At 34.6% G+C, this 16,686-nt stretch overlaps 1 protein-coding gene across 2 annotated transcripts; it reads right to left on the bottom strand.

Annotated features, from left to right (window-relative positions):
• Positions 1-5,235: 5,235 nt before the first annotated feature.
• Positions 5,236-11,275, bottom strand: LOC147395896 (Major facilitator superfamily protein). Of its 2 annotated transcripts, none has more exons than XM_086449863.1 (18): positions 10,951-11,275; positions 10,039-10,101; positions 8,678-8,767; positions 8,040-8,099; positions 7,858-7,923; positions 7,702-7,767; positions 7,534-7,609; positions 7,385-7,449; positions 6,900-6,992; positions 6,750-6,830; positions 6,570-6,654; positions 6,436-6,482; positions 6,246-6,308; positions 6,100-6,159; positions 5,958-6,011; positions 5,796-5,855; positions 5,598-5,712; positions 5,236-5,506 (listed from the first exon to the last, which is right to left on the bottom strand). In XM_086449863.1, exons 1-18 carry the CDS (start codon positions 11,146-11,148, stop codon positions 5,388-5,390), a joined length of 1,461 nt encoding a protein of 486 aa, XP_086305989.1. In that variant the 5' UTR covers positions 11,149-11,275; the 3' UTR covers positions 5,236-5,387. The 2 variants fall into 2 exon arrangements, with proteins under 2 accessions (XP_086305989.1, XP_086305990.1); XM_086449864.1 differs by having other exon boundaries at positions 10,039-10,169; positions 10,951-11,091.
• Positions 11,276-16,686: the final 5,411 nt, after the last annotated feature.

Here is a 16,686-nt window from a genome sequence, read left to right on the forward strand (position 1 = left end):
TTCATAAAATTTTATGTTCTTTATTTAAGTGGCATCCAATTATGTTTCTGGGTGACTCGTAGACGCTCGGCCCATATAGATAAGTGGTCCTTCTTTATTTTTATTTTTTTTACGGGACACGTGTATCATCTAACCCGTCACGTGTATATTAGTTAAATAATCATTTTTTATTTTATTTTGTGGAGAGTATATAGAGAATTGAAGTCATGACCTGAAGAGCAAATCCATCCAGTCAATTTTGACATCTCAAGTAATCCTATGTCCTTTCAATTCCCAATTCTTTCTCAATTGCTTAATATTTAAACATCATGAGATTTTATTTGTGATCCAAGAGATGTATAATTATTTGGAGAGAACATAAATGATTAACCTTTTGTATATGAAAATAAAAATTTTAGAATCCTTAAACAGAGATACAAATAGGAAATAAAGATCGCCCTTGTGACATCAATTTTATTTATTTTTTAATCAAATTTTAAATATTAAAATTTTCTATCATTTCCAAAATCTTGGGATTAGGTAAGAGACAACCATTATGGTCTACATAAAAATAGGAAAATGTTGAAGGAACATTAAAATTGACATTGATTCTCACTTTGTTGACATGGATGTATCTACATAATCATAAATGCATTTCATCGAGATATGAGTGAAAAACATCTATGACTATGTGTGCACCTCCACATCGGCAATGTGAGAATCGATGTCAATTTTAATGTTACTCCAGCATGACTTATAAAATTATGAAGAGAGAAAAGGAGAAGAAGAAGAAGAAGAAATCCAAATCCAAATCCAAATCATTCTAGCTACTGGACCACCAGATCTGGTTTAATGGATCCAAATAAGGCTCAAATATTACAAGCCCATTTTCCAATATAGCCTGGTGTATTACAAGAGGACAGCTGGTCACCATTAAACCTTGTTATCACATTCTTTAGGAATCTATGAATTTTATCATAAAAAGCTTATAAAATTTTGGATTAATTTCTGACCTTCCCAACTAGAGGTAGCAATGGGTTGGGTCAAGTCGTGTTGAGATAAGGATATTCTAAAAATTTATCCAGTCAGAATCCGACCCATTTAATAAGAGTCATGATTTTTTGACTCCCACTTTGTCATACTTCTCCTCTACTCTCTTGACGTGGCATGTGCATAGAACCATAGATTTGTTCCTTGAGATACACAACTGCACATCCCAAACCACATCAATAGAGTAGATGGGGAGTCAGTTTATCATTGTTCATTTAATAATCCTGCCTAAATCTTATACAAGAACTTTACTTGTTTATTAAATTGATAACATGACATTACCCTTTTAATAAGAATAATGATGAATGCATGCGATTTTGGTACATGGCTGACATGGCAAGGGCATAAAACTGCACATCCTTTTCTTGTGTATCCCAATGAAAAGGATAAATGATTTTGTGCCCTTGCCACATCAGCTGCGTACCAAAACCGCATGCATTCATTACAGCTCTTTTAATAAATGTATTGGGTTGTATTAAGCTCAGGTTGATAGGCACAATCCATGAACAAGACACGAACGCAAACATGATTACAACCCAAACACGATTATAATTTTGTGTCCATCAACATAAATTTAATTTGAAATTACCAATACAAAAATAGAAACCAAGTTCTACCACTCAAAAAATATATTACAATAATTAAATGGACTATAAAGGGTTGGGTTGTATGTGGATCAATACGACATGTTAGTGATTCGAAATGTGTCAAAAATGTTAAATGTAATTCAGATACGATCTGCTTAATAAATGGGCTAGATTGGTTGACACAATTATTACAATCCAAACATGATTCGACTCAATCCAAATCCACGAACTTTGTGTTTTGAACTAGGGTTATCAATGGATCGGATTAGACCCGACATCCAATCCGATAATTTTGGGTTTGGATGACATTTTGGATTCCGATAAGGATTCGATCCAATATCTTATTGGATTGGATCAACCACTCTACAATCCCATAAGGGCTCAATCCAATAATATGTTAGAAAGTATATAAATTATAAGGGTCTGATCAGAGACTCATTGGAATAGTCCCGGATCCAATCTGATCTTTATTGGCTTGCTACCAAATCGACCACGATCCGACCCATACCTGATCCATTGACAGCCCTATTTTGAACTATGTTAGAATTGCCGCCCCTACTTCTCTCAAGCGATCTAAAAGTGATTCTCAACTCTGCTCACAATCGATTTCAAAAAATGCTTCTGCGCTTCTCTGCTCGCAGTAGTCGACTTCTCTGTTTCTTTTCATCTCTCTCTCGCTTCACATCTCAATCGTCTTCAAACCCTAACGTTAGATCTCCACCTCGCAAAGGGAGACAAGCTGTTCGACGAATTCTAAATCTCCTCTCCTCACAATCCCAAAACCCTAATCTCTGCGAAACCCTAAAAACCCTCGAAATATCTCCTGAAACTCTCTCTTCCTCTCAAGCGTCATCCCTAATTACCGCTATTTCAAACCCTCTCATCTCGTTTGATTTCTACCGATATCTCAAGTCCTCGAAACCGATCTTCAAGTTTGATTCGATTCTCTTCTCATCTTTGATCAGATCTCAGCTTCAATCCATCAATCCTAAGCTGTTCAAGATCCAGTATTACTTCAATGAAATGGAGAAACACAAGGTTTCTCTCTCAATCGATGATTTATGTGGCTTTTTTGATTTAGTTGTTCCTAAGTATGTTGAAATTGCAGAGTTTTTTATTAGTGAAGCGTTGGAAAAGATTGAATTTGATGAGGTTGGTTACAATTATGTGATTTCGGTTTATTCGAAACATGGGTTGTTTAAAGAAGCGATTTTGGTTGCAGAAAAGGCAAGAGCGAGATTTGAAAAACCCAGTTTAAGGTTTTATTCATGTTTAATGGATGTTTTTAGGATGAATGGGGATGCAAGAGCAGCAATGAAGCTGTTTTTGGAGATGGAAGAAAGAGGGGTTCCTGCGGATGAGGGAATTTTTGCAGTTTTGTTAGGTATTCTGGGTAGGGTTGGTTCGGTGAAGCTTTGTTTGGTACTTTTGGAAGAGATGAAGCGGGTTGGCTACAGACTTGATGAATGTTTGGGTGTGGATTTGACAAGGATGTTCATAAAAGAAGGTATGGTTTCAGAAGCCGAATTTTTTTTCAGAGAAGGGATTCTTAAGGATAGAGAGAGTTTTAATGTTCTTGTGGAGGCAATAACGGAGAAAGGGAGGCCTTGGGCGGCTCTTGATTTGATAAAAAACGTGCGCAAATCTGATTTGAATGTTGATGGTTCGGTTTATGCATCAGTGATTCATGGTTGTGGAAAGATGGGTTTGATTGAAGATGCCAAGAAAATATTTTCCGAGGTAAAATCTTTGGAGGTTGTTAAGAACAAAGAATTGTTGTATTCATCTATGATATATGTTTACTCGAAAGCAGGGATGAGGAGAATGGCAGAAATGATTTTCAATGAAATTGAGTCCCAAACGGGCTTTACAAGCGGTGGAAGCGAGTTCTTATACATGATGTCTATGTATGGGGCATTAGGTTTGGTTGATGAGGTAATTAGAATGTTTGATTATTGGAAGAAAACCAGTAGTGGTTGTACAACAAGTGTTGATGGTTATGTCATTTTGATAGATGCTTTAAGTAAGTCGGGCAAGATGAATCAAGCTGGAGACTCTCTCTTGGAAATGAGAAGTTTTGGAATCCATCCAACCAATTCAATTTATTCGGATTTGATTGAAGGATACCTACGAGTTGGTCTTGTTAATCATGCTATTGCATTGTACGACGAATATAAGATGTTGGGATTGGAAGCAGATGACATGGTTGCAAGTAGTATTCTTAGGATGTTGATTCAAGTGGGTCGATATTCAGAGCTTGGAGTTTACTTGGATAAACTTACGCTGCAAGGTATTAGAATTTCAAGAGAGAAGGGTGCACTTTTGGTGGAAATGTGTAGAGATGATCCTTGTTGTAGAAAGCTAGGCCAACTACTTGAGTAGGGAAACACCGGTGAAGGGGTATGGGTAGGCGATAAAATGGACAAATATCACTAGTTGAGCCGACAGTTGGATTCATTAGTCTTGGGACTTTTAACAGGCAGTGTTACACACCCCCGCCTTGCGACACACTAATCCTGAGGGGGGCGTGACTCTTTCCTCAAACAGTAAGCAATCACCAAGCAAATGTAACAATGAGAGTGAAGAAATAAATTAAAGAATTGAGAAGGAAAGATAACATGTGTTTGAAGTTGTCAATGTGGTACTCTGTACAAAGAGAGTTTATAGAGCAAGATAATAAATGGATTACACCAAGAACCTGAGATGAAACCGCCTCTTCTCATTAAAGATAGAGCACATAAACCCTGTTTTTATATAGTCATGAAGCTTTATATTTTTACAGGTGCCTTGTGTCGAGAAATATAACAAATATTGGAGGAAAGTAGTGTGCTTCATGAACTAGGAACAAGAATTTGATTGTATGAAGTGGTTAACCAGAACATCTAGTTTAATAGGTGTTCTCTTTGTAAATGTAAAGTGAATTTGTCGTGGATCATATGCTTTTACATTGTCAATTTTCAAGAGCTGTACGATTTCAAGTCCTTTCCCTTTATCAGATCTCCTGGCCATTTCCCAAATCTATCACTGAGGAGTTCCATTGCGGGTAACCTCAATCTTTGGCAGAAGAAAAGAATTCTATGGAGCCTCTCACCATTTGAGGTTTGTTGGAGTCTTTGGAAGGAAAGAAATGGATACATGTATGAAGGTTTGGAGAATACAATTCTGAATGTCTCTCTCTCAATGTTGGGTCTATTATTTTTTGGGTGCAATTTATTTGATGACTTAAAGGGGCCTCTTTTTAAGGGTTTTCTGGTTAGATGGGAACTTGTTTGTTGTAATGGGAGTGTAGACTCTTGTACTATCTTTCTGTACTTTTTCTCTTGTAGGTAACATGAAGGCCAAATTCTTGTAATGGTTCATTTCCTCGTTACCAAATCCTTACTCCAAAATTTTGGGGTGGGTTGTATGATATTGTTCCTCGATTCAATTTTCTCTATAAAGCCGTATCTTCTGTTAATTCATGTACGTTCATATCTTCCGTTATTACCCTCTTCTCTTTTAGAACTTTCAACTTGCATGTTCATTCTATTTGGGGCTGTTATTTATCTCTGTCGTGTAAGAACAAAAATCTCTAATCCATTTTTTCCCCCTTACTTTAACACCTATTGGGACTACTACATTTTCACAAATAAACTTTTAACATTAACAGAATGTGGTACAGGATGACAAATCTTCTTGTGTACAGCTTGAATTCCATCTCTAAAATCAAAGACACGCTAGAGGAATTGAAGTTTCAGAAATCTTTTAATGAAGCTTGAATTTTCTTCATTTTTAATCTCTGTTGATGGTGGTTTGAATTTCTTCTAATGTTCTTCCCTTGGTTTCTGGTACCATCTTAGCCACAAATAGAACAGTTATAGCACAAGCCCCCGAGTATAAGAAAAATGTACCTGAAAATAGAAAAACACAAATATGGCATCTACTGCAAAACAACGTGCACCCAAATTTTGAATTTGTAAAGTTGAAAAAATTTCTCTTCACCTGAGGAGCTCCAACTAACAAGAAAGTTGAAAGTGTACGAAACTGCCCAAGCGCCAAACCAATTCACTAGAGTTACCAAGCTTCCTGCCACTCCCTTCACATTTATTGGGAATATCTGCAACGAAAACAACATTCAAGTTAGTTATCTTACATCAGCTTTATCAGTTTTGATTGCTCGACGACAGTTATATATTATACCTCAGACATTATAACCCAAGGAACTGGTCCCATTCCAATTGAGAAGGATCCTATATAAATCTGATCCCATTCAAAAGACATAAATTACAAGGATAAGTTTTTCGGGGAAAAAAAGAGAGAGAAGAAAGAATCAAATACACTTTAATGGTTTGTTTGTGTTACCAGTACTCCGGCAAGGGCTAGTATCGGGACCCATTCGAGTAAAATTTCGTGAACCTGTTTCACAAAATGTGTTTCTGTTTGTAAGAAGAGAGAAAGATTTCAATAACCCATTTGTAAAATGGTGATAATTTTGATGGTTTACCTTGAGAAAGAAAGAAATCCCAGTTAGAAAAGAACCTACGAATGTTCCTAACGCAGAAACCTGAAATGCAAACCGTTTTCATTATTCATGAAGGGCCTTTAGCCTTATTGATTTGGAGAGGAAAGAACCATTATAGAAATACTCACCATTAGAAGAGGTCTTCTTCCTGAATTATCCATTAAGATTGCACCCAATATTGTTAGCGGGACCTGCAAATCAATTGTCGATGTTTGGTGTTCGTTGTGATAATCTAGAAGTTTGGGATAATTTGTTTGTTATATATATTACTATCAAAGATAGATTGTTTGCTTAGAGGGAATTGTGACAAATGAAAACCTGAACAGAAGCATAGGCTATTGTTCCAATTGTTCCTGAAGAAATTCCTACAAAAAAAACAGACATTACAAGTTAAAAAAGAATCCAAAAACTTCAACCCATTTTGAACAATGAAACTAGAACCATTTCTTTACCAGCTAATACAAAAGTTTCACTTGCGTAGAAACCGATCCCATTAATCCCTCCAAATTGTTGAAATACCATTAATCCCACACCAATCTGAAGATCAACACAATTCATTATGAGATCATTAGATGTAATAGAAACATTTTTGAAGAATAATTAGAGAACTCTATAGGAATAAAGGTGCTTACGATGATCGAACGAATATATTTTCTTTGAAACAAATCCAGTATTTTTGAATTGGGAAGGAATTGAAGAGATTCTATGTAATCCTGTCAACAACAACAATAGTGAGTCTTGGATTATTGGGCTTATTTGACTTTCAAATTGCATCTACATACTTGAATTTCTGCAGCTTCATGAGAAACATCAACATCCTTGCCACGAAGCCTTTGAAGTGCAACTTCGAACTCTTTTTTATGACCGTTCTTTGCCTGCAAACAATATATAATATGCTTTATTTTCCTTAGTTCACATACACCATGGTCAAAATATTTATTCGAAGGTTCGTGTTAAGGGTGCCCATTTTCACAAGGGCACCCACGTTTTATTTCCAACTTATTGCGTTTATCATGGGCACTCACAATCACACGTGCACCATTAATGAGAAAGTGTTTTTTAGGCAGTGTCGACAAGACCCTGTAGACACCATTAAGGCCATGTCAACAAGACCCTATTGACACTAGCAAACAAATTTTTTTTAAAAAAATTCCTCTGTCGACAAGATCCTGTCAAACACTAGCCAAATTTTTTAAAAAAATTGTGTGGGTGCCCAAATCTGACCCCCACTTAAGCAAAAAAATTATGTTTGAATATGTTTGCTTACGAGCCATCTTGGAGACTCTGGAATGAAGAAGAGACCCAAGAGCAAGACAACGCATGGAATAAGTCCTTCAAGAAAACCCAAATCATTAGTTCCTTGCAATTGTACTCATTAAAAGTAAGAACCTTAGATTAAAAAAAATGCATATTTACCTGTTAGAGCCAGTGTCCTCCATGTTACGACCGTCCCTAATAGGAACGAAACCGATGATCCTGTAACGATCATGAGCTGCAAAGAAGGTGTAGTATAGTTAGCTATGAATCTTGTACTTCTTGATCGATAACCCGTGCTTGTTATATTTTAGTTCCAAGATTTCCTACCTGATTGACAGCCGCGAGCCCTCCTCGGATATTCTTGGGTGCTATTTCAGCTATGAATACTGGTACCTATTTGATATCCACAAATTGAGATTAGCCCATTGACCGGAAAATCTACATTTAGGCGAAGAAGAGATTCGATTAACCAAATGCACATACCACAAATGAGAAGACTCCAATTCCATAGCCAAGGATGATCCTTCCTAAGTCAAGTGCCAAAGCTCCCTTTATAGATTATCAAACATCGATAAGTAATGCTAAACATATTAGTGACATTGCTTGCGAAGAGAAAATGATTCAAAGAGATGAAATTCCAAGTATTGAACTATCAATAGATGAACCTTAGAGAGGTAGACCGCTATCCATCCTGTAATGCAGAAACTAGCTGACATTCTCATTGCCTGATTACATGAACAAAACCAACAAGATTAGTGAGATATGGGAAACACTAGGCGTATTGTTATTAGGGGGGACTCCAAAACCATGGCATGTAAGACGCCCAAAGTTACCGTGCCATACACGTTTATAAAATATTTAGAAGAGCCCCAATCGACCCCCCACCCCCAAGGAATATGTGCTTCTAAAAGATCTTAGACATTCTATACTGACTTCCTAGGACAATGCATTCGACACTGAACTGACGTGGAATTGTGCAATGAACTGTTGATGCTTTTCCTTAGCATCTATGGTTCTTTGCACATATTCACGTACATCAACTTAGTGTCGAACGCAATGTCTTAGGAAGTCAGTTTAACATTTTTCTTTGTTTAAAGTTACATTTTAATTCATTTCTCTAACTTCTAATGAATGTTGTTATTAATTAAGTATATAAAAGTAATTGCAAGTACAATAGGTGCCCTATTTGGTAAAAAGATTTATTACTAATCAGGGGATACCCCCTATATGTTGAATATTTTAAAAACGTTTATGGCACATGGCTTCTCCCCCATCTTTATTAAATGTCTTTGCCTTTACATACCCCTTTTCGGCCAATGAAGTCTGCAATACGGCCACTTGTCATTGCACCAATCATCGCTCCGATGGTTAATATTGAGCCAAACATCGAGTACTGCATGGTGAAAGAAAATAACATGGAATTTGAAGGATAGATTTGGGGGTATGGATATGGTTTCTTGTATTAACCAACATGTTAACTAAAAAATTACAAGAAATTGGATTAAATTTTGCAATTTTTTTTTTTTTTTGTTTTGGATAATGGGGGTGACCAGACTTACGTCCGACTGGACCAGATGAACCAGGGCCGGAACCAAGGCATATGGGACCCTCCCATGGGCACGGACAATGCCCGCATATCACACGCGCCAGGTAAGTGAGGAAACGCCCCCACGGGTGGGCTCTAAGGAAATAATGCTCATATTGGGTATCGAACACCCAACCTACGGACTCTCACCACTTATTGGATTCGAAATTGCCCTTTGAATCATGGGCTTGGAACATAGTTCATGGTGTCTTGAGTTGCAATGAACTCCATTCAATTGGTTCGGTTAGCAGGATAAGCTGACCCGACCCATCCAGTAGTTCCAGTAGATGTCCATTAGGCAAGAGTGTTCTTCCCTAGTTATCTAATCTTTATAAATAAAGCTACTGTAGAGGTATGAAGATGGAGCGGATCCTTGGTATGGGTTTTAATATGTGTGGATCCGACCTGTACATTTGTTTGTACTCCATTAGGTTTGGTATGGATCATGTGAGATCAACACATATAAATGTGGATCCAAATCCAACCCATTTCAGCCCTGATAGGACAGGCCAACAAAAAGTCGGACTACACAACGCATGGACATTAGTAAACAATGGACATGAACACACTTGAATTAACAAAAGATATGGTTTTATACCAATATATCAAAGTCTAGACCAAATCAGTAGTCCAATTGGTTCGGTTCTAAAAAGATTCATTTTGACCTAATTGAATGGAAACAATTATAATCCCAAAATTTTGGGTTAAAAACTTTGATGATTTATATAGAAAATTTAAAATGCAAATAACTAGGATTGTCAATGGATCAGATCCAGAATTTGATCCAATAAACATCTGATCAGGCTCTTGTTGGATTGAATTATCCAAATCAGAATTTGATCGAATCTCAATATCAGGATCCAAACCAGAACCAGTAACAATAAGACCGGATTGGACCTTATTGGATCAGGACATGGTTGATCCAAAACCACACCAATGGATTATTGGATCATATCCTTATCGGAATGCAAATCCTCAATCCATATCCGAAGTAATTAGAAAGGAACGGATTGGTTTCGGGTTTGATCTGATCCATTTATAGCCCTAATAACAATAGTGATGAAATGCTATCAACTAACCTCAGCTAAAGAGAGATGAAGATCTTCTCTGATTGCAGACTGAGTTGGCGCGGAATATCCCACCTACAAAACCAACAACATTTGATGGAACACTGTTTTCGACTCGCCTGAGTTGACACAGTTGTGTGTAGCTAGTCATTGAGAAATATTTAAAAAAGAGAGATGTCATTGTTTGCTTTTAGAATAACTTCTCTTAATGATAGCTAAGTTTAAGCCAAGTTTCTGAAAGGGACATATTGACTCAACTGTTTCTGTGTTAACTCGGTGAGCCAAACCAAGGTTCAGCTCATTTTTCCCCACAAAAACAGCAAAAAAAAAAAAAAAAAATTGAGATTAATTCATTAAACATAGCTCTAAGAAAGCATGCCAAATAAACTATCTAACTAGGATGAAATCTAATGTAGTCTAGAGAAATTGGGGAAATTGCATTTTCGTGCCGCTTTCGAGCTTTTATTCTTTAGGTTTTTCCTTAAAAACACTTTTTGAAGTAAAATTATTATTTGGTATGCATTTGGCTTCAAGATTGTCATGAAAGACAACCTGAAAAAGGGTCAGAAGTTGAAGTTGTCCAGACCAACTTTTGAATTTTGAAAATCTAATCTAAATTTAAAAATAATTTTTCTAGATGAAAATGCCTATAATATATAAGTTAATAACCAAAATATCCACACCCAATAAATAACTTTGACTTTAAATAATTACGAAATATCAACAAAAAAAAAAAATTATAACTTAATGACCAAATTTTCCTACATGAAATGCCCCTTCAACTTCTCAAAATGATTTGATTAGGAAAAAAAAAGTTCAATCAAAACACATGTAAACCCCAAAAATTGCTTCCCTTAACATTGTAACCAAAATAATTAATTTTGCAATTATGATTTTCATAGAAGTGAGTTATTGATAACTTACACATGATCCAAATACAAAAGACCCGCAAACTACAACGAATGTACTAAACAAAACCATCCCCATGGATCCTCCATTGTTGCTTCTTTCAAGCTGATGTTCATCTTCATAAGCTACAATCTTCTCTTGTTGGATAAATGGCTCCATCATTGCATCAAATCCTCTGCTCTCACATTTTTCGATATCACCATTGATAGCCATATCTATCTATATATTTATCTCTATCTATATATTTATCTCTCTATATATAAGAGAAGAACTAAGTCTAATAAAGAGGGCTTTGAAAGATGAAAGAGAAGATGGTTTTCTTCTCCTTACATGAATGGGTCTCAAACCATGTCCTTTATATAGTAGTGAAATTTGATTTATTTTTGTTTATTGGTTTTTTTTTTTTTTTTGTTTAAGTGTTTGTTTTTGTTGTTGTGGGCAACTGGGCCAAATACATGTGGTGTGGAGCTGTCACTGACTGGGATCCAACCCAGCCCCATGATCCTCTTAAATCAAGTTGGTGTAAACCATCAAATAATAAAAATATATTGGTTGTTGGTCCAAATCAAGATATTTGTACCTTTGCACATATTTTTAGTTTGACTAGTAACATGTAAAGGTTCACAATAATTAGTGAAGGTGACCCCACCAATTTGATTGACATTTGTATTATTACATGCAATTATGAAAAATATCTTTATGGATCGTTCATGGTTGTGGCCGTTGTTTGAGATATTTTGATTCCAGATGAGATCATAACGAAATATTGATACATAATTATTCGATGTTTTAAAAATAATTTAAATTATCCAAAGATATTTTGTTATGTCTCGATCAAGATAATCTCAATTTTTTTTTTCTTATTTAGAGATTGTCTCGAGACAAGATTTAAACCTAGGACATTAGAATCATTGGATTATTCCTGTCTTCGTAACTCATAACAAAGATATCTTTATGGATTGCTCATGGCATGGCCGTTATTTGAGATATTTTGATTTTAGATAAGACCAAACCGAAATATTAATCCATAAATATTCTATGTTGTAAAAATAATTTAAATTATCTAGAGAACTTTTGTCATGTCTAGATCAAGAAAATCTCAATTTTTTTTTCTTTCCTTATTTATAAATTGTCTCGAAACAAGATTGAAACCTAGGACATTAGAACCACTGGATTATTCTTGCCCTTATAACTTGTAACAAAGATAATCTCAAAAAAAAAAAAAAAAAAAATTCCTTATTTTGACATTCCCTCGATACAAATTTTTAATCTTGAGTTATGAGAATCGTTGGATTATTCTCTTCTTTGTAACTCGTAACAAAGTTAGTCTCAATTTTTTTTTCTTTCCTTATTTAGACATTGCCTCGAGACAAGATTAAACCTAGGTCATTAGAACTATGGATTATTTCGTCTTCGTAACTCGTAACAAAGATAATTTCAAATTTTTTTCTTTCCTTATTTAGACATTGTCTCCAGACAAGACTTTAAACCTAGGTCATGAGAACCGTTCAATTATTCTTGTCTCCGTAACTTATAACAAAGATAATCTATTTTTTTTCTTCTTCCTTTATTTAGCCACAAGAATTGTTGGATTATTCTCATCTTTGTAACTCATAAAGAAAGTAATCTCACTTTTTTCTTTGAGTCGTGATGAATGCACGTGATTTTGGTATGTGGCTAACATGGCAAGGGTACATAATCATAGATCTTTTTCATCGGGATACACAATGAAAAAGATATGGGGTTCTGTGTCCTTCCTCGAGACAAGATTTTAAACCTAGGTCACGAGAATGGTTGGATTATTCTCGTCTTCGTAACTTATAATAATTGATTAATCCTATTATGGGACCCACCAGACATTCCAAACTGTAACCCATTGGAATATTTACCTTCTCTAGCAATTTAATTGATAGAATGAAAGATTAGACCTAAGTAACAACACAATCAAATAGAGACAGAGAGAAAAGAAGTTTTTAATTGTCTTTTGAGAATTAATATCTTCATTTTTAATTTAGATGATATAGCATTTGGTTCCCTTGTTAGGGTTTGAGGCCTAGAGCATACATGGATTTCTTCGAGATACTCAAATTTAGCATATGGAAGATCCCACACTAGCAAGTCAATTTGTGATTAAGGAGAAATACTACATCGTATTCATATCCATTATCATTCCATCAATTAAACCACATTTTTTTTTTATAATTGTCTTCATTTTATTTATTTTTTATTAATCGTGTAATCTGATTTAGTTTATTTTTTTCGATCCATCAAACTGAGTCATCGGATGCCCAATCAAATTGAATTATTAGAAAGATTGTGGACCCCAACAATGAGAAAATACCTAGAGAACATATAGACAAAAAAAAATGCATGAAAAACATGTCAAGTTAAAAATATAAAACATCCAAACCTTGTGTTCACATCACATGCTATTTACTCATAAGAAAACTTTATTGGTTGACTAATTCATTCATTTGATGTACACGTCTTTACTAATAATTAAAGGGTCTTGTTAATTTGTGCCCTAAGGGCACACATTCAAATGCATTAAATACACCTTGGGAACAACCGACTAAGGGTAATTTTGGTCAGAAAAAAAAAATTAGGACAATTTTGGTACAAAAATCAGATCCTAATGTATATTAAATGCACTTTAACGCACACATTAACAAAATCCATAATTAGAAGGGAAGGCAGATTGGAGGATTATTGACACCAAAATTTTTATTTTCAATAATAATGTCCTTGTGTTACATTTAAATTTATTAATTATTAGGATTTATATTTCTAACGAAAATAAATTACAAACCCACCATTCTTATAATCAAAGAAATTTTTTGCTCATTAACTTTTTCCTCACAATACCCACAAACTTTGCACAACATGAAGCAGAAGGAAAAAAGGTCTAATCGAATGGCTCTAATACCATATGAAGAACAAAATCAGAAGAAGGGAGGTAAGGAGACGAACGTGTGAGATTGTGACCCTCTTTGATTAGTGGGGAATCTACCCCAACGAGGATAGTTTTGTAAATTTTGGGATGCCCTCAATACACATGGGCTGATGTGATTGGTGGATCCAAGATCTTGTGATCAAATTTTTTTTCCTTAAAACCACAATGGTGAGCTTTCAAAATTACAAAAATATTCTTTTAATTATTACAATGAGATAAGTGCCTTATCTTTCTTAATTAATTTTTTAAAATTATGAAATATTTTTATAATACATTATATATTTACTATTATAATGAGAGAAGGCCACTAGAAGTGGTTCGACACAAAAATTTGGATTTCAAAAATACCCCCAATTAAATATTTAAACTTAATATTATTAAGGTCAAGATTTTGATCAAAACCCAAGAAAATTGCAATCCCACGTCCCTAAAATCACATTGGTTAATTTTTAAAATTACAAAACTATTATGTTTTACTAAATAATCTTCAAAAACCCCCCTTCTATTGATATTTCAAATTACAAATAAGCCCTTACATGTGTGTTTGCACATGCCACCTTCTAATATTAAATAATAAATTATGATCTAAAACTAGATTATTTATTTAAAATTTTTAATAATTATTTAAATTAATTATAAAAAATTGTTAATCTTACATAAATCCTAATTTTTGTAATACGTGAGCGAGTTTGCATGAGTAACCCTACTAGTAACAAATAATAAAAAATAAAAAATTATTTTTCATACTAATATCATTTTTCAATTTCCATTAATGTCAGATTGGATCAACAAAGTCAAACCAGATTTGTTTGACCATCCGATGGAGAAATCCATGTTGCCAACTGTTTTATAGATTCTTCTTCCAGCTTGAAATTATCTTATTTTAATAGAAAACATAACTTTAAATAAAATTAAAATGGACCCCAAATTATTTAAAATAAAGAAAGATTTTCATAAGTGATGAATTTGTCTCATTTGCAAAACAAATACCAAGTTGGCTGTGAAACTAATTGGGGGAGAAGGTGTTTTTCGGATATTTAAACATGCCCCCTTGCATTTTGGTGAATATTTAAGATACTCATGTGTGATTCCAAAATTGAGACACGCACCCTTGACATTGATCTTCTATTATGGATTAATGTTAAATGACTTAAATGCCCTCGTCTTTAAAATTGGAAAATGTAGTGGAGATGACTCATCAACCTCGTTTGTCACACTTGATATTATTTTGTGGTCTACTGGTTTATTTAGCCATCTTTTGTTTTCTTCATATTGGACCATCTCATGTCCCCACAAAAAGAAGATTATTTTTCTTACCTTTGATGCAGATAGTATTATTTTTTTAATTCATATTAACCAATTTAATAAGTCTAGTTTGGACTTATTATTATTTAAAAAAATTATCATTCTAGTCTAGGCCTACCTGTAAGGATTTGATCAAAGGTTTACAACAGCTGCCAACTTGACTTTAAATCCTGATTTTGTGATTTCGGTGAATATTAGCCAATGAAGAAGAAATTAAATCCCAACTCAGTAAAGATACCTAAATGACTCAGACGAGTCATCGTAACTTTAATCGATTTTTCAGATAATTTAGTGTCTCATCTCGTTTGTAAATGATACCCGACTCATCTCAATTTGGGGTGTGGGACCAGGAATGCACAATAGCTTTTAATTGACGGTGAGAGCTGAATATCAAGGTAAAATAATTAAAGATTCTTTAGTTGGAATGCATAGTTGAGGGAAGGACAGCCATGATTGAAAGGACACCCCACATCAAGATGGTTGTACCTCCCTCAAATGATTATGTCTCTTATCACTTGTATCTTTTGAGGGGTTATTTTCATAGAGGTTGGCGTGCCCATGAAACAAAAATTGATTTTGATTTTGGATAGTTCAATCTCATCTTCAATTTCTACCTTAGAGAATGCATAATTATGTGTTCAGAGAATCATCAAATTTCTTAAGAGTATATAACATTTATATATCGAGAAAAAGCATCTACGATTGTCTTGTACTTCGAGTGGTATTTCAAGTCACACTTGTAGCATTTTTCAAAGATTAAAGATTTTTGACTAATGATAAAACCGCGTGTTGACACATACACGGTTTGTATGTACACAACTGACGTGACAAAGGCACATAATCGTAGATTTTTTTTCTGTGTCTTTGCCATATGTCGACTGCGTACATTTTACTAGAAGAGAGGAAAAAATTACTTTGTTACAAAGTTCTGATCTACTATAATTTTCCAGTAATATTTTTCATTTTTTTCTTTTTAAATTTCTGCACTAACACAAACTGTCCCTACAAAATTTGCAGCAAGAGCAGGAAAACAAGAATAAATCGTTTTTAAGACTTGGGGGTGCAAATTCTGATTCAACTCCTTGCTCGATACTATACTCTTGAGTGTGCGAGATGGTACTTACAATCATGGTTTCAAAACTCGTCCAAGACCGAGACTTATCGCCTAAGTCATCTCGATATCACCTAACAATGAGAAGGATGGACAAGTCAATGCATTGGATGAGATCTAAAACTCAATGTTCATTTTTCTCATTGTTGAATAAAACGTCTTAAACCTATCGGAAAACTCATCCGAGACGACTTGGTCTAGTTCACAAATTAGACGAGACGTCAAAACGAGTTTTAAAATCATGCTTACAATTGCACTTAGACGATCAAGTTAAAAATAATTTTTGCAAAACTTCTTCTAATGGCACAAATTACATCTCAGTTTAATCCAAAATTTTCTCCCGTCCTTAAAATACAAGACTCATGTTTCTTCTGTTTAGAAG

Source organism: Akebia trifoliata, chromosome 8, assembly GCF_017979445.1.
Source record: "Akebia trifoliata isolate Shusen 1 chromosome 8, ASM1797944v1, whole genome shotgun sequence".
NCBI classification, from domain to species: Eukaryota; Viridiplantae; Streptophyta; class Magnoliopsida; order Ranunculales; family Lardizabalaceae; genus Akebia; species Akebia trifoliata.

Excerpts from the sequence above, each read along its gene's own strand:
- LOC147395896 (XM_086449863.1), bottom strand. The coding sequence starts at position 11,148 with ATGGCTATCAATGGTGATATCGAAAAATGTGAGAGCAGAGGATTTGAT. Across the intron at positions 7,450-7,533 it reads GAGGACACTGGCTCTAACAG|GACTTATTCCATGCGTTGTC; the intron begins GTAAATATGCAT and ends GTTTTCTTGAAG. Across the intron at positions 6,483-6,569 it reads TGAAACTTTTGTATTAGCTG|GAATTTCTTCAGGAACAATT; the intron begins GTAAAGAAATGG and ends TTTTTTTTGTAG.